This window comes from Salmo trutta, chromosome 21 (genome assembly GCF_901001165.1).
Source record: "Salmo trutta chromosome 21, fSalTru1.1, whole genome shotgun sequence".
Taxonomy (NCBI): Eukaryota; Metazoa; Chordata; class Actinopteri; order Salmoniformes; family Salmonidae; genus Salmo; species Salmo trutta.
The window spans coordinates 48,294,894-48,320,651 of record NC_042977.1 but is presented as its reverse complement, the minus strand read 5'-3'; the positions used below and the strand labels follow the sequence as shown (position 1 = coordinate 48,320,651).

General features: G+C 42.8%; 1 protein-coding gene across 1 annotated transcript in view; it reads right to left on the bottom strand.

Annotated features, from left to right (window-relative positions):
* The window catches only part of LOC115156479 (receptor-type tyrosine-protein phosphatase mu-like), a 225,320-nt gene that overhangs the window by 170,797 nt on the left and 28,765 nt on the right, over nucleotides 1–25,758 (bottom strand). The window contains exons 5-6 of the mRNA XM_029703901.1: nucleotides 20,550–20,665; nucleotides 19,897–20,071 (exon numbers count right to left, since the gene is read on the bottom strand). Coding sequence (XP_029559761.1) covers nucleotides 19,897–20,071; nucleotides 20,550–20,665 — 291 coding nt within the window. The remainder of the gene's footprint in view (nucleotides 1–19,896; nucleotides 20,072–20,549; nucleotides 20,666–25,758) is intronic.

Genomic DNA, 25,758 nt, shown 5'->3' with positions numbered 1-25,758 from the left:
AGTTCACTACTCTACCCATGTAGTTCACTACTCTACCCATGTAGTTAACCTCCTACCCATGTAGTTCACTACTCTACCCATGCAGTTCACTACTCTACCCATGTAGTTAACCTCCTACCCATGTAGTTCACTACTCTACCCATGTAGTTCACTACTCTACCCATGTAGTTCACTACTCTACCCATGCAGTTCACTACTCTACCCATGTAGTTCACTATCCTAACCTCCTACCCATGTAGTTCACTACTCTACCCATGTAGTTCATTACTCTACCCATGTAGTTCACTACTCTACCCATGTAGTTAACCTCCTACCCATGTACTTCACTATCCTACCCATGTAGTTCACTACTCTACCCCCTACCCATGTAGTTCACTACTCTACCCATGTAGTTAACCTCCTACCCATGTAGTTCACTACTCTACCCATGCAGTTCACTACTCTACCCATGTAGTTCACTACTCTACCCATGTAGTTAACCTCCTACCCATGTAGTTCACTACTCTACCCATGTAGTTCACTACTCTACCCATGCAGTTCACTACTCTACCCATGTAGTTCACTATCCTAACCTCCTACCCATGTAGTTCACTACTCTACCCATGTAGTTCATTACTCTACCCATGTAGTTCACTACTCTACCCATGCAGTTAACCTCCTACCCATGTAGTTCACTATCCTACCCATGTAGTTCACTACTCTACCCCCTACCCATGTAGTTCACTACTCTACCCATGTAGTTCACTCCCCTACCCATGTAGTTCACTACTCTACCCATGTAGTTCACTACTCTACCCATGTTGTTAACTACTCTACCCATGTAGTTAACCTCCTACCCATGTAGTTCACTACTCTACCCATGTAGTTCACTACTCTACCCATGTAGTTCACTACTCTACCCATGTAGTTCACTACTCTACCCATGTAGTTCACTATCCTAACCCCTACCCATGTAGTTCACTACTCTACCCATGTAGTTCACTATCCTACCTCCTACCCATGTAGTTCACTACTCTGGAGTGGCAGTGACTTGGTAACAGAGAGACAGTGAGTAATGGTGACTGGTCCTTAGCTTACAGATGGTTGTCCCACTCTGACCTGGACCACTAGGTCTGTATTCCCCATGTAATCCCCAGATTCCACCCGGCTTCCACCTTGCGAGTCAAACATCACCTAAAACGAACCAGCTAATCCACACGCTTCTCCCCTCAGTCTCTCAGATGCTCACACACTGAACCAGCCTGGTGGTGTAAGCTACTGAAGGGGAGAAGATGGCATTGGGAATGGTGGTGGTGGGGGGGGGAGTCTTGGATGAAATGTAACGTGTTGTTTATTCAATAGGAATAGCCCCCCCCCCCGAGATATTGGAGGTAAATCAGCTATCTGTTTAAGGGAGATTTATGCCAACCAGACGGCATATGGTTCATTTTAATTAAAAGGGGGTTGTTGTGTTGATTAAGTCCATGATGTGTTTAGGTAATGAGTTTGAAGTATAATTTCCAGTATTGATTTTATGTTTTAATCTGAAGATTACATTTTAACACGGACATTTAAACCCTTTGTAGAGTGAGCTGTAAACAGTTTTACAGAGTTAACTCTGGATTAGCATGAACATGTGAATCCCTTAGTCCGGTAGTACCTGGAAGAAAGAACGAATGCTTTTCTGTTATATTAACCCTGTTATAATGCATGTTATAATGCCTGTTATAATGTCTGTTATAATGCCTGTTATGTCTGTTATAATGCCTGTTATAATGTCTGTTATAATGCCTGTTATGTCTGTTATAATGCATGTTATAATGTCTGTTATAATGCCTGTTATAATGCCTGTTGTAATGCGTGTTATAATGCCTGTTATAATGCCTGTTATAATGCCTGTTATAATGCATGTTATAATGCCTGTTATAATGTCTGTTATAATGCCTGTTATAATACCTGTTATAATGCATGTTATAATGCCTGTTATAATGTCTGTTATAATGCCTGTTATAATGCCTGTTATAATGTCTGTTATAATGCCTGTTATAATGCCTGTTATAATGCATGTTATAATGTATGTTATAATGCCTGTTGTAATATATGTTATAATGCATGTTATAATGCCTGTCATAATGCCTGTTATAATGCCTGTTATAATGCCTGTTATAATGCCTGTTATAATGCATGTTATAATGCCTGTTATAATGTCTGTTATAATGCCTGCTATAATGTCTATGTATTGTTAAGACTATATAAATAACCAGCCCGTCAATCACCTAGCCAATCAGGTAAAGTCCAGGACACCTGCTATGAGCGAGGACACCACAGTGTTCATACATGGTGACTCACAGTCACTCTGTCACAGACAGTCACAAGGCCAATTAGTCATTACCAGCTATAGGTATCATGTACAGGCTTGTTAACATGGACCAAGCCCTGTTAGGAGGAAACTCTATAGGTAACGTGTACAGGCTTGTTAACATGGACCAAGCCCTGTTATGAGGAAACTCTATAGGTAACGTGTACAGGCTTGTTAACATGGACCAAGCCCTGTTAGGAGGAAACTCTATAGGTAACGTGTACAGGCTTGTTAACATGGACCAAGCCCTGTTAGGAGGAAACTCTATAGGTAACGTGTACAGGCTTGTTAACATGGACCAAGCCCTGTTATGAGGAAACTCTATAGGTAACATGTACAGGCTTGTTAACATGGACCAAGCCCTGTTAGGAGGAAACTCTATAGGTAACGTGTACAGGCTTGTTAACATGGACCAAGCCCTGTTAGGAGGAAACTCTATAGGTAACGTGTACAGGCTTGTTAACATGGACCAAGCCCTGTTAGGAGGAAACTCTATAGGTAACGTGTACAGGCTTGTTAACATGGACCAAGCCCTGTTAGGAGGAAACTCTATAGGTAACGTGTACAGGCTTGTTAACATGGACCAAGCCCTGTTAGGAGGAAACTCTATAGGTAACGTGTACAGGCTTGTTAACATGGACCAAGCCCTGTTAGGAGGAAACTCTATAGGTAACGTGTACAGGCTTGTTAACATGGACCAAGCCCTGTTATGAGGAAACTCTATAGGTAACGTGTACAGGCTTGTTAACATGGACCAAGCCCTGTTAGGAGGAAACTCTATAGGTAACGTGTACAGGCTTGTTAACATGGACCAAGCCCTGTTAGGAGGAAACTCTATAGGTAACGTGTACAGGCTTGTTAACATGGACCAAGCCCTGTTATGAGGAAACTCTATAGGTAACGTGTACAGGCTTGTTAACATGGACCAAGCCCTGTTAGGAGGAAACTCTATAGGTAACGTGTACAGGCTTGTTAACATGGACCAAGCCCTGTTATGAGGAAACTCTATAGGTAACGTGTACAGGCTTGTTAACATGGACCAAGCCCTGTTAGGAGGAAACTCTATAGGTAACGTGTACAGGCTTGTTAACATGGACCAAGCCCTGTTATGAGGAAACTCTATAGGTAACGTGTACAGGCTTGTTAACATGGACCAAGCCCTGTTAGGAGGAAACTCTATAGGTAACGTGTACAGGCTTGTTAACATGGACCAAGCCCTGTTATGAGGAAACTCTATAGGTAACGTGTACAGGCTTGTTAACATGGACCAAGCCCTGTTAGGAGGAAACTCTATAGGTAACGTGTACAGGCTTGTTAACATGGACCAAGCCCTGTTAGGAGGAAACTAGTCAGGGAAAGAGAAATGAGCCACGTGCTGTCGGTCCTGAAGTATCTTGTGGATTCTATCCATCCATCAGTGTTGTCATGTTGGTGTCAATGGGACGTGAAGAAATCCAAGATACACCACAACTAGGTTTAGTCCAAATGGCACCCCTATTCCCTATATAGTGCACTACTTTTGACCAGAGCCCTATGGAACCCTATTCCCTATATAGTGCACTACTTTTGACCAGAGCCCTATGGAACCCTATTCCCTATATAGTGCACTACTTTTGACCAGAACCCTATGGAACCCTATTCCCTATATAGTGCACTACTTTTGACCAGAACCCTATGGGTCCTGGTCAAAAGCAGTGCACTATAAAGGGAATAGGGTGCCATTTGGGACTCGATTGTATGCCCTACATCCCTCTATAAAACACCTCATGTATGTCATAGAGTTTTAAACATGCTGTTACTATTGTTACCGGACTATGTAGGTCCATTTGGCTTGAGTGAACCTGTAGGCCTGTATATACAGTACCAGTTACGCCTAGTCCTACCAGTCCACCTTATTTACTGGAAGTCTAGTTCATTACTGTCACTTTACTCTTTACTGCTCACTGACCTATTCAATTCAGTGTTGTGTGTCTATTACTGAGTCATTCTAGGGAAAGGTTGACTAATACATGAACCAATACTACCGCTGTACACATCAGATGATGAGGCAAAGGAAAGCAACATCATCAACACAATGTATCAAATCATCCTAATATCAGCTACATCTTCAAACAACTCCACGCACAATAGGAGAGCTAGTAAGGAATTTCAGCTGTGTGTTCTAGAACTGTAAAGACATTGTGTAACTGTAAAGATGGGTTCTAGAACTGTTAAGAGATTGTGGAACTGTAAAGATGGGTTCTAGAACTGTTAAGAGGTTGTGGAACTGTAAAGATGGGTTCTAGAACTGTTAAGATATGTTGTGGAACTGTAAAGATGGGTTCTAGAACTGTTAAGATAAGTTGTGGAACTGTAAAGATGGGTTCTAGAACTGTTAAGAGGTTGTGGAACTGTAAAGATGGGTTCTAGAACTGTTAAGATATGTTGTAGAACTGTAAAGATGGGTTCTAGAACTGTTAAGAGGTTGTGGAACTGTAAAGATGGGTTCTAGAACTGTTAAGAGGTTGTGGAACTGTAAAGATGGGTTCTAGAACTGTTAAGAGGTTGTGGAACTGTAAAGATGGGTTCTAGAACTGTTAAGATATGTTGTGGAACTGTAAAGATGGGTTCTAGAACTGTTAAGATATGTTGTGGAACTGTAAAGATGGGTTCTAGAACTGTTAAGAGGTTGTGGAACTGTAAAGATGGGTTCTAGAACTGTTAAGAGGTTGTGGAACTGTAAAGATGGGTTCTAGAACTGTTAAGAGGTTGTGGAACTGTAAAGATGGGTTCTAGAACTGTTAAGAGGTTGTGGAACTGTAAAGATGGGTTCTAGAACTGTTAAGAGGTTGTGGAACTGTAAAGATGGGTTCTAGAACTGTTAAGAGGTTGTGGAACTGTAAAGATGGGTTCTAGAACTGTTAAGAGGTTGTGGAACTGTAAAGATGGGTTCTAGAACTGTTAAGATAAGTTGTGGAACTGTAAAGATGGGTTCTAGAACTGTTAAGATATGTTGTGGAACTGTAAAGATGGGTTCTAGAACTGTTAAGAGGTTGTGGAATTGTAAAGATGGGTTCTAGAACTGTTAAGAGGTTGTGGAACTGTAAAGATGGGTTCTAGAACTGTTAAGATATGTTGTGGAACTGTAAAGATGGGTTCTAGAACTGTTAAGAGGTTGTGGAACTGTAAAGATGGGTTCTAGAACTGTTAAGAGGTTGTGGAACTGTAAAGATGGGTTCTAGAACTGTTAAGATAAGTTGTGGAACTGTAAAGATGGGTTCTAGAACTGTTAAGAGGTTGTGGAACTGTAAAGATGGGTTCTAGAACTGTTAAGATATGTTGTGGAACTGTAAAGATGGGTTCTAGAACTGTTAAGATAAGTTGTGGAACTGTAAAGATGGGTTCTAGAACTGTTAAGAGGTTGTGGAACTGTAAAGATGGGTTCTAGAACTGTTAAGATAAGTTGTGGAACTGTAAAGATGGGTTCTAGAACTGTTAAGAGGTTGTCGAACTGTAAAGATGGGTTCTAGAACTGTTAAGATATGTTGTGGAACTGTAAAGATGGGTTCTAGAACTGTTAAGAGGTTGTGGAACTGTAAAGACGGGTTCTAGAACTGTTAAGAGGTTGTGGAACTGTAAAGATGGGTTCTAGAACTGTTAAGATGTGTTGTGGAACTGTAAAGATGGGTTCTAGAACTGTTAAGATATGTTGTGGAACTGTAAAGATGGGTTCTAGAACTGTTAAGAGGTTGTGGAACTGTAAAGATGGGTTCTAGAACTGTTAAGAGGTTGTGGAACTGTAAAGATGGGTTCTAGAACTGTTAAGAGGTTGTGGAACTGTAAAGATGGGTTCTAGAACTGTTAAGAGGTTGTGGAACTGTAAAGATGGGTTCTAGAACTGTTAAGAAGTTGTGGAACTGTAAAGATGGGTTCTAGAACTGTTAAGAGGTTGTGGAACTGTAAAGATGGGTTCTAGAACTGTTAAGAGGTTGTGGAACTGTAAAGATGGGTTCTAGAACTGTTAAGAGGTTGTGGAACTGTAAAGATGGGTTCTAGAACTGTTAAGAGGTTGTGGAACTGTAAAGATGGGTTCTAGAACTGTTAAGAGGTTGTGGAACTGTAAAGATGGGTTCTAGAACTGTTAAGAGTTTGTGGAACTGTAAAGATGTTAAAAGCTCAGTTTGTCAGCAGTTTAATCCTCAGAAGGTTTAGAGACAACATCGAAGGGGTAAAATTGAACCTCAGTTGGCTGGCCAGAAAAAGGGATAGGACGCAGCTGAGAATGCACTACTATACACCAGGGTGTGTGTGTCTGTGTCTGTGTCTGTGTGTGTGTACGTGTCTGTGTGTGTGTGTGTGTGTGTGTGTGTGTATGTGTGTGTGTGTGTGTGTGTGTACGTGTCTGTGTGTGTACGTGTCTGTGTGTGTGTGTGTGTGTGTGTATGTGTGTGTGTGTGTGTGTACGTGTCTGTGTGTGTACGTGTCTGTGTGTGTGTGTGTGTGTGTGTGTGTGTCTGTGTGTGTGTGTGTGTGTGTGTGTCTGTGTGTTAGCATGTGTATGTGTGTGTGTGTGTGTCTGTGTGTTAGTGTGTGTATGTGTGTGTGTGTTAGTGTGTGTATGTGTGTGTGTTAGCGTGTGTGTGTGTCTGTGTGTTAGTGTGTGTATGTGTGTGTCTGTGTGTTAGTGTGTGTATGTGTGTGTGTTAGCGTGTGTGCCATATGAGAGCGGACATCCCCATACGCCAGGGTCAGCGAGCAGCTGTTGCCACGGTGATGTTGACCAGGCAGCCAGCCGGCACGGCGACAGCTGTCCTCTAAATACCACAGCACTTGCCAGGAACGTATGAACACACACACACACACACACACACACACACACACACACACACACACACACACACACACACACACACACACACACACACACACATACACACACACACACAGTCCACTCACACACACACACGTGCATTCACTTCCCATCCACCGTCGTCCACAGATATCAAACAAAAGGCTGTTGCCACTCTGTTGTGCTGGCAGTCACTGAGAAGAAGCTGATAGTATCCACCCAATATGGCGCTTATCGTGGAGGCAGTAGGAAGTACTGTTGACCTGCCTGTTAGTTACCCAGTCCTCCACACTGTAATAACATCCTGTTAGTTACCCAGTCCTCCATTCTGTAATAACATCCTGTTAGTTACCCAGTCCTCCATTCTGTAACAACATCCTGTTAGTTACCCAGTCCTCCATTCTGTAACAACATCCTGTTACCCATTCCTCCACACTGTAATAACATCCACTGAATCCCTGACAATCTCTTGTTAAGATGCAAAAGTTTGCTCTGTTGTGTTGTCAGTTAGTTAGACCTATAGCTACCAAACACCCCTTCATTATCTGATTACATCCACCGAGTCTCCCTGACAACATCCAGCCTGGTCTCATAGACTAGACGTAACATAATTCAGGGACACTCAAATGATGTGTATGTTACGTTTTGTATGGTTATTAAGACAGAAGGTTACTTGGAGCGGCAGGTAACCTAGTGGTTAGAGCTTGAATGAATCCCCGAGCTGACAAGGTAAAAATCTATAGTTCTGCCCCTGAGCAAGGCATTTAACCCACTGTTCCACTCTCTGATTCAGAGGGGTTGGGTTAAATGAGGAAAATACATTTTAGTTGAAGGCATTCAGTTGTATAAATGACCAGGTATCTATCCCCCTTTCCCTACTTAAGACAAAATTGAAAGGAAGGTGGTTGGAGGCGTATTACATTTTAGTCATTTAGCAGACGCTCTTATCCAGAGCGACTTACAGTAGTGAATGCATACATTTCATATTTTTTTTTCCCCATACTGGCCCCCCGTGGGAATCGAACCCACAACCCTGGAGTTGCAAACACCATGCTCTACCAACTGAGCCACACAGGACCACACGTATCCCATCATGGACAACTTTAGCATTTTAGTTAATTAGTAACTACTAACTACTTTTCAGCTACTTTGCAACTACTTAGCATGTTAGCTAACCCTTCCACTAACCCTAACCTTAACCCTAAGCTTAACCCCTAACCCTAACCCCTAGCCTAGCTAATGTTTAACCACCTAGCTAAGATTAGCATTAGCCACCTAGCCACAACAAATAGGAATTCGTAACATATCATGCTTATTGCAAATGTGTAACTTATAGTACCAACTGGCAATTCGTAACATATTATACGAATTGTAAATCGTAACATATCATACTAAATGGAGGGAAACAGATTTACATTGACTATGTTACATCTACACTTGAGTCCAGGTTGCAACAACAGGTGTGTGCATGTCTCTTGTTAAGATGTAGGTTGTTTCTCTATTGTGGTGTCAGCTGAACCCCCCCTTCATCATCATCATCATCGACTGACTGAGTCTGGCTGCCGACAGTTCAGTTGTTAGTTACCAAACCCCTCCTTCATCATCATCATCATCGACTGACTGAGTCTGGCTGCCGACAGTTCAGTTGTTAGTTACCAAACCCCTCCTTCATCATCATCATCATCATCATCGACTGACTGAGTCTGGCTGCCGACAGTTCAGTTGTTAGTTACCAAACCCCTCCTTCATCATCATCATCATCATCATCATCATCATTGACTGACTGAGTCTGGCTGCCGACGGTTCAGTTGTTAGTTACCGAACCCCTCCTCCATCATCATCATCGACTGACTGAGTCTGGCTGCCGACAGTTCAGTTGTTAGTTACCAAACCCCTCCTTCATCATCATCATCATCATCATCGACTGACTGAGTCTGGCTGCCGACAGTTCAGTTGTTAGTTAACAAACCCCTCCTTCATCATCGTCATCATCATCATCGACTGACTGACTGAGTCTGGCTGCCGACAGTCCAGTTGTTAGTTACCAAACCCCCCCTTCATCATCATCATCATCGACTGACTGAGTCTGGCTGCCGACAGTTCAGTTGTTAGTTACCGAACCCCTCCTTCATCATCATCATCATCGACTGACTGAGTCTGGCTGCCGACAGTTCAGTTGTTAGTTACCAAACCCCTCCTTCATCATCATCATCATCGACTGACTGAGTCTGGCTGCCGACAGTTCAGTTGTTAGTTACCGAACCCCTCCTTCATCATCATCATCATCGACTGACTGAGTCTGGCTGCCGACAGTTCAGTTGTTAGTTACCAAACCCCTCCTTCATCATCATCATCATCGACTGACTGAGTCTGGCTGCCGACAGTTCAGTTGTTAGTTACCGAACCCCTCCTTCATCATCATCATCATCGACTGACTGAGTCTGGCTGCCGACAGTTCAGTTGTTAGTTACCGAACCCCTCCATCATCATCATCGACTGACTGAGTCTGGCTGCCGACAGTTCAGTTGTTAGTTACCAAACCCCTGCATTTCGTTTACTCCGTGTCAACATCCAGTGAGTCTCACATACAGTCTGAATCTGTGGAAGCATCTCAAATGGCACCCTGTGAGCCTAAGAGCCTTGGTCAGATATAGTACACAACAAAGGGAAGAGGGTGCCATTTGGTATGTATTCTGAGTGTGTTGTTGACATGCAAGAGGTCCTCGTTACGTCTCTCTGACTCCTAATTGGTCCGGCAGCATGAAGAATTGATCCTCTCCTCATCTCTTCTCAGACAGGACAGGAGGGTGTCCCAAATAGCACCCTTTCCACATCGTAGTGTACTTATTTTTCATCAGGGCCCATAGTGCCCTATTGGCTCTGGTCAAAAGTTGTGCATTATATAGGGAATAGGGTACAATCTGGGACGAAACCCAGGGGTGAAGACAGGGAGGGGAGGAAGGGGAGAGGACAGGGAGAAATTATGAGCTTGACTGCTTTGATTTTCTCTGGCTCTTCTCATTAGTGGTGACACACCACACCGAACGTTAGTCAGCTAGCACAGAGTCACGCTGTGAGCCGTGCTGGGACTCCAGGTAGTTCGAACCAGGGTGAGACACAAAAGACAGCAAAGACTGGGGGAGAGAGAGAGAGAGTAATTATCCCCCTTTGAAAAGCTACAAGGCTGCACTACAGGAGAGCATACCATAGGGGGTCTGTGGACGAGACGTGTTGTGGTGTTGGATTCTCTGAAAGTAGGCCTGTAAGGGCAAAGCACTTCCACGTATGCATGCATGCGTATTAATCTAACGGAACATTGGCATGGGGAAGCAGAAGTGATTATCATAGATAATCAGCCCTTTAGTCTCCTCATGGCATAGTGAAGGAACTACAGACGATAATAAGGAGGACGATAGAGAGAGAGAGAGAGAGAGAGAGAGAGACAGAGAGAGAGACAGAGAGAGAGAGAGAGAGAGAGAGAGAGAGAGAGAGAGAAAGAGAGAGAGAGAGAGAGAGAAAGAGAGAGAGAGAGAGAGAGAGAGAGAGAGACAGAGAGACAGAGAGACAGAGAGACAGAGAGAGAGAGACCTAAGAGGCATGTATCAGATGCTCAACATGCTCTGCTGTCACACCTACTGTGATGGTCACACCTACTGTGATGGTCACACCTACTGTGATGGTCAGAGCCTAAACTACACAAAAACAACACTAGACATTATGGAACACAAAGCTTTACTATCTCATCCTGGAATATACATGGTCTGAGGTCATCTGCCTTTGGCCTAAAGAGCAGGAACCTGGACTTCATCAAAGAAATCAGAAATACAGACATTGTCATCCTACAGGAAACATGGTATAAAGGAGACAGACCCAATGGTTGTCCTCTAGGTTACAGAGAGCTGGTAGTCCCATCCACCACACTACCAGGTGGTATAGAGGAGATGGACCCACTGGTTGCCCTCTAGGTTACAGAGAGCTGGTAGTCCCATCCACCACACTACCAGGTGGTATAGAGGAGATGGACCCACTGGTTGTCCTCTAGCTTACAGAGAGCTGGTAGTCCCATCCACCACACTACCAGGTGGGTGGTATAGAGGAGACGGACCCACTGGTTGCCCTCTAGGTTACAGAGAGCTGGTAGTCTCATCCACCACACTACCAGGTGGTATAGAGGAGACGGACCCACTGGTTGTCCTCTAGGTTACAGAGAGCTGGTAGTCCCATCCACCACACTACCAGGTGGGTGGTATAGAGGAGACAGACCCAATGGTTGTCCTCTAGGTTACAGAGAGCTGGTAGTCCCATCCACCACACTACCAGGTGGTATAGAGGAGATGGACCCACTGGTTGTCCTCTAGGTTACAGAGAGCTGGTAGTCCAATCCACCACACTACCAGGTGGGTGGTATAGAGGAGACGGACCCACTGGTTGTCCTCTAGGTTACAGAGAGCTGGTAGTCCCATCCACCACACTACCAGGTGGTATAGAGGAGATGGACCCACTGGTTACCCTCTAGGTTACAGAGAGCTGGTAGTCCCATCCACCACACTACCAGGTGGGTGGTATAGAGGAGATGGACCCACTGGTTGTCCTCTAGGTTACAGAGAGCTGGTAGTCCCATCCACCACACTACCAGGTGGTATAGAGGAGACGGACCCACTGGTTGCCCTCTAGGTTACAGAGAGCTGGTAGTCCCATCCACCACACTACCAGGTGGGTGGTATAGAGGAGACGGACCCACTGGTTGCCCTCTAGGTTACAGAGAGCTGGTAGTCCCATCCACCAAACTACCAGGTGTGAAACAGGGAAAAGACTCAGAGGGTATGCTAATTTGGTATAGAACAGACCTAACCCACTCTATTAAATTAGTCAAAACAGGAACATTTTACATCTGGCTAGAAATTAATACTTTAATGATGACAGCTTCTCCATCCTACCTATATCCCCCCACTAGAATCCCCATACTATAATGAAGACAGCTTCTCCATCCTACCTATATCCCCCCACTAGAATCCCCATACTTTAATGAAGACAGCTTCTCCATCCTACCTATATCCCACCACTAGAATCCCCATACTTTAATGAAGACAGCTTCTCCATCCTACCTATATCCCCCCACTAGAATCCCCATACTTTAATAAAGACAGCTTCTCCATCCTACCTATATCCCCCCACTAGAATCTCCATACTATAATGAAGACAGCTTCTCCATCCTACCTATATCCCCCACTAGAATCCCCATACTATAATGATGACAGCTTTTCCATCCTACCTATATCCCCCCACTAGAATCCCCATACTATAATGATGACAGCTTCTCCATCCTACCTATATCCCCCCACTAGAATCCCCATACTTTAATGAAGACAGCTTCTCCATCCTACCTATATCCCCCACTAGAATCTCCATACTTTAATGAAGACAGCGTCTCCATCCTACCTATATCCCCCCACTAGAATCCCCATACTATAATGAAGACAGCTTCTCCATCCTAGAGGGGGTGATAAACCATTTCCAGGCCCAGGGACATGTACTAGTTTGTGGTGACTTAAATGCCAGAACTGGACAAGAACCTGACTCTTACGGTAGGTACGCTTACAGCTCATCCCTTGGTAGTAGTACTGTAGACTACTTTATCACTGACCTCAAACCCAGAGTCTCTCAGAGCGTTCACAGTCAGCCCACTGACACCCCTATCAGACCACAGCAAAATCACAGTCTACTTGAAGAGAGCAACACTCAATCATGAGGCATCAAAGCCAAAGGAACTGAATAATATCAAGAAATGCTATAGATGGAAGGAAAGTAGTGTGGAAACCTACCAAAAACTATTAGGCAACAACAAATTCAATCCCTTTTAGACAACTTCCTGAACAAAAGCTTCACTGTAATAGTGAAGGTGTAACAAATCCAAAAATGTCAAGCAGACAACCTAAGAAAATTAACAACAATGACAAATGGTTAAACTAAGAATGCAAAAATCTAAGAAAGAAATTGAGAAACCTGTCCAATCAAAAACATAGAGACCCAGAAAACCTGAGTCTACACCTTCACTATGGTGAATCACTAAAACAATACAGAAATACACTACGGAAAAAGAAGGAACAGCACGTCAGAAATCAGCTCAATGTAATTGAAGAATCCATAGAATCTAACCACTTCTGGGAACATTGGAAAACACTAAACAAAGAACAACATGAAGAATTATCTGTCCAAAAATGGAGATGTATCGATAAACCTCTTCTACAATCTTTTTGCAAAAACATATACATGATCAAATACAAATCTTCGAATCAATTATTAAAAACTATTCTCATGCTTTGTTGATTTCAAAAAAGCTTTTGACTCAATTTGGCATGTGGGTCTGCTATACAAATTGATGGTGTTGGGGGAAAACATACCACATTATAAAATCCATGTACACAAACAACAAGTGTGAGGTTAAAATTGGCAAAAGACAAACACATTTCTTTCCACAGGGCTGTGGGGATAAACAAGGATAGAACACGAGCCCCACCCTCTTTAACATGTATATCAACAAATTGGTGAGGGCACAAGAACAGTCTGCAGCACCCGGCCTCACCCTACTAGAATCTGAAGTCAAATGTCTACTGTTTGCAGATGATCTGGTGCTTCTGTCCCCAACCAAGGAGGGCCTACAGCAGCACCTAGATCTTCTGCACAGATTCTGTCAGACCTGGGCCCTGACAGACCTGGGCCCTGACAGTAAATCTCAGTAAGACAACAATGCATTCGGAAAGTATTCAGATCCCTTGACTTATTAAAAAAAAATTCCCCTCATCAATCTACACACAATACCCCATAATGGCAAAGCAAAAGCAGGTTTTTAGTATTCAGCCCCTGTACTCAGTACTTTGTTGAAGCACCTTTACTGCCTTAAGTCTTCTTGGGTATGACGCTACAAGCTTGGCACACCTGTATTTAGGGAGTTTCTTCCATCCAGCTCTGCCAGGTTGGATGGGGAGCATTGCTGCACAGCTATTTTCAGGTCTCTCCAGAAATGTTCGATCAGGTTCAAGTCCGGGCTCTGGCTGGACCACTCAAGGACATTCATAGGCTTGTCCCGAAGCCACTCCTGCTTTGTCTTGGCTGTGTGCTTAGGGTCGTCATTCTGTTGGAAGGTGAACCTTCGGCCCAGTCTGACGTCCTTAGCGCTCTGGAACAGGTTTTCATCAAGGATTTCTCTGTATTTTCCTCGGTTCATCTTTCCCATCTTTCCCTAGTCTCCCAGTCCCTGACGCTAAAAACATCCCCACAGCATGACGCTGCCACCACCATGCTTCACCGTAAGGATGGTGCCAGGTTTCCTCCAGACGTGACTTTTGGAATTCAGGCCAAAGAGTTCAATCGTGCTTTCTTCAGACCAGAGAATCTTGTTTCTCATGGTCTGAGAGTCCTTTAGGTGCCTTTTGGCAAACTACAAGTGGCCTGTTATGTGCCTTTTACTGAGGAGCAGCTTCCATCTGGCCACTCTACCATAAAGGCCTGATTGGTGGAGTGCTGCAGAGATGGTTGTCCTTCTGGAAGGTTCTCCCATCTCCAAAGAGGGACTCCAGAGCTCTGTCAGTGTGACCATTGGGTTTTTGCTCAAAGCCCTTCTCCCCTGATTGCTCAGCTTGGCCGGGCGGCTTAAGGAAGAGTCTTGGTGGTTCCAAACTTTTTCCCATTTAAGAACGATAAAGAAAATAAGGAATTCCAGTTTTAAATGTTTAATAACTTAGCAACATTTTTTTGAAACTGTTTCAGCTTTGTCATTATGGGTAGATTGATGAGCAACATTATTTTATGTTATCCAATGTAAAATAAGAGTAGAAGAAGGCTGTAACGTAACAAAGTGTGGAAAAAGTCAAGGCGTCTGAATACTTTCTGAATGCTCTACATGGAGGGTTAATGTTACCTGATGGACATATAGTCTACATGGAGGTGTTTATGTTCCCTGATGGACATATAGTCTACATGGAGGTGTTTATGTTCCCTGATGGACATATAGTCTACATGGAGGTGTTTATGTTCCCTGATGGACATATAGTCTACATGGAGGGTTAATGTTCCCTGATGGACATATAGTCTACATGGAGGTGTTTATGTTCCCTGATGGACATATAGTCTACATGGAGGGTTAATGTTCCCTGATGGACATATAGTCTACACGGAGGGTTAATGTTCCCTGATGGACATATAGTCTACATGGAGGTGTTTATGTTCCCTGATGGACATATAGTCTACATGGAGGTGTTTATGTTCCCTGATGGACATATAGTCTACATGGAGGTGTTTATGTTCCCTGATGGACATATAGTCTACTTGGAGGGGTTTACACACATGTAAAATAATAACAGGAGATGGATAAAATAATGTAATAGATTATGTAGATAAAAAGGGGATGTCTGCTCACTGTATTGCTGCTGCCAAACTTGATCTTTTAATAAAGCTTTGGTGATTAAGATTTATTTCAAAGCGGTCTCACGAGCCAAACCCTTTATCGATAGTCTAGACTACTTGGCGAATGCATTGGGCCGGACAAAAAAAACAGCCTTCATTGAGAGGAGGGGAGGCTGTGCTTGGTTTGTAATCAAATGAAACAAAATGGGAAAATAACATTTTTTAATGTCTCTAAAAACAAGGTTTACGGGCACAAAAAGCACATCTCTCTTGTTCCATGTGCATTATGGGCAATGTGCGTCAGGGCTGGATAGGCTGCACTTCCGTTGTCAAAATCCATGCCATAACCAACCACGTTACCGGTAAAACCAGATTTTGGTTGGTCTTAAATATCCCCACCAGTGCATACTGAAATTAGCAGTTTGGCGCACCTCAGATATTCCCACCTCTCCCACCTCAGATATTCCCACCCCTCCCACCTCAGATATTCCCACCCCTCCCACCTCAGATATTCCCACCCCTCCCACCTCAGATATTCCCACCTCAGATATTCCCACCTCTCCCACCTCAGATATTCCCACCCCTCCCACCTCAGATATTCCCACCTCAGATATTCCCACCTCAGATATTCCCAGCTCAGATATTCCCACCCCTCCCACCTCAGATATTCCCAGCTCAGATATTCCCACCTCAGATATTCCCACCTCAGATATTCCCACTTCTCCCACCTCAGATATTCCCACCTCAGATATTCCCACCCCTCCCACCTCAGATATTCCCACCTCAGATATTCCCACCCCTCCCACCTCAGATATTCCCACCCCTCCCACCTCAGATATTCCCACCTCTCCCACCTCAGATATTCCCACCTCTCCCACCTCAGATATTCCCACTTCTCCCACCTCAGCACAAGTGTCCTCATATAAAACAGGTCATTGACCAATCCCGGCACTATGATTTGAAAATAGAAGATTGTCAGCTTTAACAGGTCGAAAATGCAAACGAGTTTGTGCTGGCTTAACGCCAACCGAAAATAGAGCCTGAGGCCGTTATACAATGACTGACAGCCCTCGATCCGGACACACTGGATTAAACCTATACATCAACACAAAGTTGCCTGACAAAAAAAAAACTGGCTAGTAAATTCAATAGAAATTGCAGGCAGGCAGGCAGAGGAGAACATTGAAGTTAAGAAATATAGACGGCCATTAGCTGACTATGGCTGAAGGAAAGAGAAGGGAGCGTTGGATTTAGTTTCACACTCAGTCCATAAATTCAAATCAGACTGCAGGAAGCTGAGAGTGGAGGGTGATTTGGGAGAGGTTACAGTATGTGTGTGTGTGTGTGTGTGTGTGTGTGTGTCTGTGTGTGTGTGTGTGTGTAAAATGGTTGATGTTAGTTAAACCGCTCTACGCTGACTCCTTTGTACTCTTTTAGGGTGAAATAGGTCCTGCTCCTTTAGGGTGGAATGGGTCTGTCTCCTTTAGGATGGAATGGGTCTGTCTCCTTTAGGATGGAATGGGTCTGTCTCCTTTAGGATGGACTGGGTCTGTCTCCTTTAGGATGGAATGGGTCTGTCTCCTTTAGGATGGAATGGGCCTGTCTCCTTTAGGATGGAATGGGTCTGTCTCCTTTAGGATGGAATGGGTCTGTCTCCTTTAGGATGGAATGGGTCTGTCTCCTTTAGGATGGAATGGGTCTGTCTCCTTTAGGATGGAATGGGTCTGACTCCTTTAGGATGGAATGGGTCTGTCTCCTTTAGGATGGAATGGGTCTGTCTCCTTTAGGGTGGAATGGGTCTGTCTCCTTTAGGATGGAATGGGTCTGTCTCCTTTAGGATGGAATGGGTCTGTCTCCTTTAGGGTGGACTGGGTCTGTCTCCTTTAGGATGGAATGGGTCTGTCTCCTTTAGGGTGGAATGGGTCTGTCTCCTTTATGGTGGAATGGGTCTGTCTCCTTTAGGATGGAATGGGTCTGTCTCCTTTAGGGTGGAATGGGTCTGTCTCTTTTAGGATGGAATGGGTCTGTCTCCTTTAGGATGGAATGGGTCTGGCTCCTTTAGGATGGAATGGGTCAGTCTCCTATAGGATGGAATGGGTGTGTCTCCTTTAGGATGGAATGGGTCTGTCTCCTTTAGGGTGGAATGGGTCTGTCTCCTTTAGGATGGAATGGGTCTGCCTCCTTTAGGATGGAATGGGTCTGACTCCTTTAGGATGGAATGGGTCTGGCTCCTTTAGGATGAAATGGGTCAGTCTCCTTTAGGATGGAATGGGTCTGTCTCCTTTAGGGTGGACTGGGTCTGTCTCCTTTAGGATGGAATGGGTCTGTCTCCTTTAGGGTGGAATGGGTCTGTCTCCTTTATGGTGGAATGGGTCTGTCTCCTTTAGGATGGAATGGGTCTGTCTCCTTTAGGATGGAATGGGTCTGTCTCCTTTAGGATGGAATGTGTGTCTCCTTTAGGATGGAATGGGTGTGTCTCCTTTAGGATGGAATGGGTCTGTCTCCTTTAGGATGGAATGGGTCTGTCTCCTTTAGGATGGAATGGGTCTGACTCCTTTAGGATGGAATGGGTCTACCTCCTTTAGGATGGAATGGGTCTGTCTCCTTTAGGATGGAATGGGTCTGACTCCTTTAGGGTGGAATGGGTCTTTCTCCTTTAGGATGGAATGGGTCTGTCTCCTTTAGGGTGGAATGGGTCTGTCTCTTTTATGATGGAATGGGTCTCTCTCCTTTAGGATGGAATGGGTCTGCCTCCTTTAGGATGGAATGGGTCTGTCTCCTTTAGGATGGAATGGGTGTGTCTCCTTTAGGATGGAATGGGTCTGTCTCCTTTAGGGTGGAATGGGTCTGTCTCCTTTAGGATGGAATGGGTCTGTCTCCTTTAGGATGGAATGGGTCTGTCTCCTTTAGGATGGAATGGGTCTGACTCCTTTAGGATGGAATGGGTCTGCCTCCTTTAGGATGGAATGGGTCTGTCTCCTTTAGGGTGGAATGGGTCTGTCTCCTTTAGGATGGAATGGGTCTGTCTCCTTTAGGATGGAATGGGTCTGTCTCCTTTAGGATGGAATGGGTCTGTCTCCTTTAGGATGGAATGGGTCTGTCTCCTTTAGGATGGAATGGGTCTGACTCCTTTAGGATGGACTGGGTCTGTCTCCTTTAGGATGGAATGGGTCTGTCTCCTTTAGGATGGAATGGGCCTGTCTCCTTTAGGATGGAATGGGTCTGTCTCCTTTAGGATGGAATGGGTCTGTCTCCTTTAGGGTGGAATGGGTCTGTCTCCTTTAGGATGGAATGGGTCTGTCTCCTTTAGGATGGAATGGGTCTGACTCCTTTAGGATGGAATGGGTCTGACTCCTTTAGGATGAAATGGGTCAGTCTCCTTTAGGATGGAATGGGTCTGTCTCCTTTAGGGTGGACTGGGTCTGTCTCCTTTAGGATGGAATGGGTCTGTCTCCTTTAGGGTGGAATGGGTCTGTCTCCTTTAGGATGGAATGGGTCTGTCTCCTTTAGGATGGAATGGGTCTGTCTCCTTTAGGATGGAATGTGTGTCTCCTTTAGGATGGAATGGGTCTGTCTCCTTTAGGATGGAATGGGTCTGTCTCCTTTAGGATGGAATGGGTCTGTCTCCTTTAGGATGGAATGGGTCTGTCTCCTTTAGGATGGAATGGGTCTGACTCCTTTAGGATGGAATGGGTCTACCTCCTTTAGGATGGAATGGGTCTGTCTCCTTTAGGATGGAATGGGTCTGTCTCCTTTAGGGTGGAATGGGTCTGTCTCTTTTATGATGGAATGGGTCTGACTCCTTTAGGGTGGAATGGGTCTTTCTCCTTTAGGATGGAATGGGTCTCACTCCTTTAGGGTGGAATGGGTCTGTCTCTTTTATGATGGAATGGGTCTGTCTCCTTTAGGATGGAATGGGTCTGTCTCCTTTAGGATGGAATGGGTCTGTCTCCTTTAGGATGGAATGGGTGTGTCTCCTTTAGGATGGAATGGGTCTGTCTCCTTTAGGGTGGAATGGGTCTGTCTCCTTTAGGATGGAATGGGTCTGTCTCCTTTAGGATGGAATGGGTCTGTCTCCTTTAGGATGGAATGGGTGTGTCTGCTCTACTGGGACAATAGCAGGACTTTATAGAGAACACATTCCAGTCCACTTCTGAATCATTTCATTGTTGTGTTTTTGTGTGTTTATTCGTGGTCATGCAGGATTCTGGGAATGTTGGGGCTATTAAAGTAATTCTATTGTAGTTCCATTTTACAATCCACCACAAAGCACTTGAACGTAATTTAAAAGGTTTGGAGGAGAGTGACTGAGGTCTACAGTACTTACGTTTTATGGTGAGTTCTCCATAGTTGGACACCCCGACCCCGTTGTCAGAATGAACAATACATCGGTAGCGTCCAGAATCTCCCTTAGTGGTGTTTTCCACGTCGAAGGTCCCGATGAAACGTCGGTTGTTCCACGGCTTAGTGGACTTCATAGGAGCCTCGCGTCCACCAATACCCTGTTAGAACACAGTCAGGGGTTAGAGGTCAAAACGGGAGGGTGGGGGAGGGGGTTAGGCAAAAAAAAACCAGCTTTAATTAATTAGCTTGACCTTGAGGGTGTCAGTATGTGTGTGTATGTGTGTCATTACCCCCCCCCCTTCCCCCCCAGCTGTCGTCGTCGTCCCCCCCCCCCCCCCAGCTGTCACCCCTACACAGCACCACAGCAGGCAGATTCGGGGGGACATTTGTTCATTAGAAATATTTCTTCATTAGTATCATCAGGGGCCTTGAGGTAATGTTTGTGTTGCTACACTTCTGCTAACGAGAAGCTGTTTGTTAAAAGTAATGGAATACCTGGAGACAAGACCTCTACCACCCCTGCTGCCACACACACACACACACACACACACACACACACACGCTGTCCCTCTGCGTTCTGTTGACAGTACAGTGGAAGGTTAGGGGTCAGGGGTCAGGGTAATGTGTTGCTGTTACCTGTAACCAGAGGTTGAAGGTGTCCCTCTGTCGTCCGTTGACAGTACAGTGGAAGGCGGCCGTCTGTCCAGCGTTAACCTCTACACCCTTTATGGTCAGGAAGTGAGGAGTGTTCACTATAAATACACAAACACACACATATGTATGTTAATATACAGTAATAGATATATAACCCTAAACCTCATCCTTTATGGTCAGGAAGTGAGGAGTGTTCACTATAAATACACAAACACACGCATATGTATGTTAATATACAGTAATAGATATATAACCCTAAACCTCATCCTTTATGGTCAGGAAGTGAGGAGTGTTCACTATAAACACACACATATGTATGTTAATATACAGTAATAGATATATAACCCTAAACCTCTAGATCCTTTATGGTCAGGAAGTGAGGGGTGTTCACTATAAATACACAAACACATATATATGAATATAGAGTAACATATATATAAATATATATAAATATTAATATACATAAAAATGTATATATATATATATATATATAAATATACAGCAATATATATATATATATATATATATATATATATATATACATATTAATAAACATTAAAATATATATATAAATATACAGCAATATATATATATATATATATACATATTAATATACATTAAAATATATATATAAATATACAGCAATATATATATATATATATTAGCATACAGTAATAGATATATATGAATATACAGTATATATATATGAATATACAGTAATAGATATATATGAATATACAGTAATAGATATATATGAATATACAGTATATATATGAATATACAGTAATAGATAAATATGAATATACAGTAATAGATATATATGAATATACAGTAATAGATATATATGAATATACAGTAATAGATATATATGAATATACAGTAATAGATAAATACCCTAAACCTCTACGTCCTTTAAAGTCAGTAGTAAAGGGGGTTCACTACAACAAACACAAACACAGAAATGATTGACTACCTTGATAAAGATGAACAAAAAATATCTGTATGAAAATAAATCATTGAAGTACTTTGTACAGCTTACATTTTTTGGGGAGAAATTCAATAATTTTATACTAATACAATTGCTCAGATAAATATATTTTGTTTAATTAACAAATTTATTGACACATCAGTTTCCAATACCTTTCATTACCTCACCTTGAGAGGATAATGGGACTGAGCCTTTTTCTAAAATGTTTTATGAGATTGGAGAACACTTTGAGTCCATTCCTCCATACAAAATATTTCCAGATCCTTGATATTCTTTGTCTGCACTTATGGACTACCCTCTTCAATTCAAAACACAGTTTTTCAATGGGGTTCAAGTCCAGAGACTGAGATGGCCGTTGTAAAATGTAGATTGTTTGATCAAAGCATCGGTTCCAATCCAAGTCCCAAAGCCGTCTAGCTGGAAGGTTCTATCAGCAAAAATATATTTAGTATTCAGACCCTTTACTTAGGACTTTGTTAAAGCACCTTTAGAGTCCTTTAGGAGCCTTTTGGCAAACTCCAAGCGGGCTGTCATGTTCCTTTTACTGAGGAGTGACTTCCGTCTGGCCACTCTACCATAAAGGCCTGATTAGTGGAGTGCTGCAGAGATGGTTGTCCTTCTGGAAGATTCTCCCATCTCAACAGAGGCACTCTTGAGCTCTGTCAGTGTGACCATCAGATTCTTGGTCACCTCCCTGACCAAGGCACTTCTCCCTTGATTGCTCAGTTTGGCCGGACGGCCATCTTGGTGGTTCCAAACGTCTTCCATTTAAGAATGATGGAGGCGACTGTGTTCTTGGGGACCTTCAATGCTGGAGACATTTTTTGGTCCCCTTCCCCAGATCTGTGCCTCGACACAATCCTGTCTCGGAGCTCTATGGACAATTCATTCGACCTCATGGTTTGGTTTTTGCTCTGACATGCGCTGTGAGACTTTATGTAGACAAGTGTGTGCCTTTCCAAATCATGTCCAATCAATTGAATTTAGAATCAAGTTGAAGAAACATCTAAAAAATGATCAATGTTTTTGCTTTGTCATTATGGGATATTGTGTGTAGATTGATAATGGAAAACATCAAAAATATTTTAGCAATTTTAGAATAAGGCTGTACGGTAAGAAATGTGGTCTGAATACTTTCTGAATGCACTGTATATATTAGGATCAATGTTAGAGGCTTGAAACAGTGTTGATCGATTAGGGTATACCCTTCATAGACTGAATGTGAGTACAGTACTCCTCTGGTTTCTCAGTGAGAACCCCCTTCATAGACTTAATGTGAGTACAGTACTCCTCGGGTTTCTCAGTGAGAACCCCCTTCATAGACTGAATGTGAGTACAGTACTCCTCGGGTTTCTCAGTGAGAACCCCCTTCATAGACTGAATGTGAGTACAGTACTCCTCTGGTTTCTCAGTGAGAACCCCCTTCATAGACTTAATGTGAGTACAGTACTCCTCGGGTTTCTCAGTGAGAACCCCCTTCATAGACTGAATGTGAGTACAGTACTCCTCTGGTTTCTCAGTGAGAACCCCCTTCATAGACTGAATGTGAGTACAGTACTCCTCTGGTTTCTCAGTGAGAACCCCCTTCATAGACTGAATGTGAGTACAGTACTCCTCTGGTTTCTCAGTGAGAACCCCCTTCATAGACTGAATGTGAGTACAGTACTCCTCAGGTTTCTCAGTGAGAACCCCCTTCATAGACTGAATGTGAGTACAGTACTCCTCTGGTTTCTCAGTGAGAACCCCCTTCATAGACTGAATGTGAGTACAGTACTCCTCTGGTTTCTCAGTGAGAACCCCCTTCATAGACTTAATGTGAGTACAGTACTCTGGTTTCTCAGTGAGAACCCCCTTCATAGACTGAATGTGAGTACAGTACTCCTCAGGTTTCTCAGTGAGAACCCCCGGCCGTCTAAATCATTGATTTTCATTGTTTTGTTGACAACAACCTTTTAGTAATAGAGTCTTACATTCTCTGGACACTATATATATATATATATATATGTCAAGCTGGGTTCATAGGTGCATGACCTTCATATAGGCCTACATAGAGGCCTACATAGGATTAACAACAGACTAACATCAGAATAACAATGGACTCATTTGCACTCTACATACAAACCAGTAGAAAAACATTCCGTTTCTCAGCGGAGAGTCAGGAGACCAACTGAACACTAAGCATTAGCATTCACTTTCATGATCTGTTGACTACAGCCTTTTATTAATTGGGACAGAGTCTACAACAGACTAAACAACAGACTAAACAACAGACTAAACAGCAAACTAACTACAGACTAAACAACAGACTAACTACAGACTGAATAACAGACTAACTACAGACTAACAACAGACTAAACAACAGACTAAAGAACAGACTAAACAACAGACTAAACAGCAGACTGAACAACAGACTAAACAACAGACTAAAAAACAGACTAACTACAGACTAAACAACAGACTAACTACAGACTAAACAACAGACTAAAGAACAGACTAAACAACAGACTAACTACAGACTAAACAACAGACTAAACAACAGACTAAACAACAGACTAAACAACAGACTGGACAACAGACTAACTACAGACTAAACAACAGACTAAACTACAGACTAAAAAACAGACTAACTACAGACTAAACAACAGACTAACTACAGACTAACTACAGACTAACTACAGAGTAAACAACATACTAACTACAGACTAACTACAGACTAACTACAAACTAACTACAGACTAAACAACATACTAACTACAGACTAACTACAGACTAACTACAAACTAACTACAGACTAAACAGCATACTAACTACAGACGAACTACAGACTAACTACAGACAAACTACAAACTAACTACAGACTAACTACATACTAACTACAGACTAACTACAGACTAAACAACATATTAACAACAGACTAACTACAGACTAACTACAGACTAAACAGCATACTAACTACAGACGAACTACAGACTAACTACAGACTAACTACAAACTAACTACAGACTAACTACATACTAACTACAGACTAACTACAGACTAAACAACATATTAACAACAGACTAACTACAGACTAACTACAGACTAACTACATACTAACTACAGACTAACAACAGACTAACAACAGACTAACTACAGACTAAACAACAGACTAAACAACAGACTAACTACAGACTAACTACAGACTAACAACAAACTAAACAACACACTAGCTACAGACTAAACAACAGACTAAACTACAGACTAACTACAGACTAACTACAGACTAACTACAAACCAAACAACATACTAACTACAGACTAACTACAGACTAACGACAGACTAACTACAGACTAACTACAGACTAAACAACAGACTAACTACAGACTAACTACAGACTAACTACAGACCAAACAACAGACTAACTACAGACTAAACAACAGACTAACTACAGACCAAACAACAGACTAAACAACAGACTAAACTACAGACTAACTACAGACTAACTACAGACTAACTACAGACCAAACAACAGACTAAACAACGGACTAACTACAGACTAACTACAGACTAACTACAGACTAACTACAGACCAAACAACAGACTAACTACAGACTAACTACAGACTAACAACAGACTAACTACAGACTAACTACAGACTAAACAACATATTAACAACAGACTAACTACAGACTAACTACAGACTAAACAACAGACTAACTACAGACTAACTACAGACTAAACAACATACAAACTATAGCCTTTTTATGAATTAGGTTCCGAGTCTACAACATTACTTTCTGCTACTGAACCTGGCTTTATAATAAGAGAGATGAATGATCCAATCCAAGTAAATCATGAGACCAAATTTCATCTAAAGTATTATTATCACTGTACCCCCATTCTGTAATGAGGAAAAACCAGGCCAATTCAACATCTGACCTTGATTAGTTAGATAGAATTGCACACAACTCTCCAAAGACACTCACGAAGCTAATTGTATAATTTCCCTTTTCATCTTCCATCAAATGTTTTGCTACTAATAATACGTATATCATTCTATATGATATATTTTACTAGAAGACATAAGCTGTGTTCGAATACCCATACTAACATACTGTATACTACATACTTAATGAGTATATACTACATAGTTTTTACTATTAGTTAATTTTAGTATACTGTAAACAAATGGTATCCTTCGGCCTGTCTACTGGAAGTTGATGC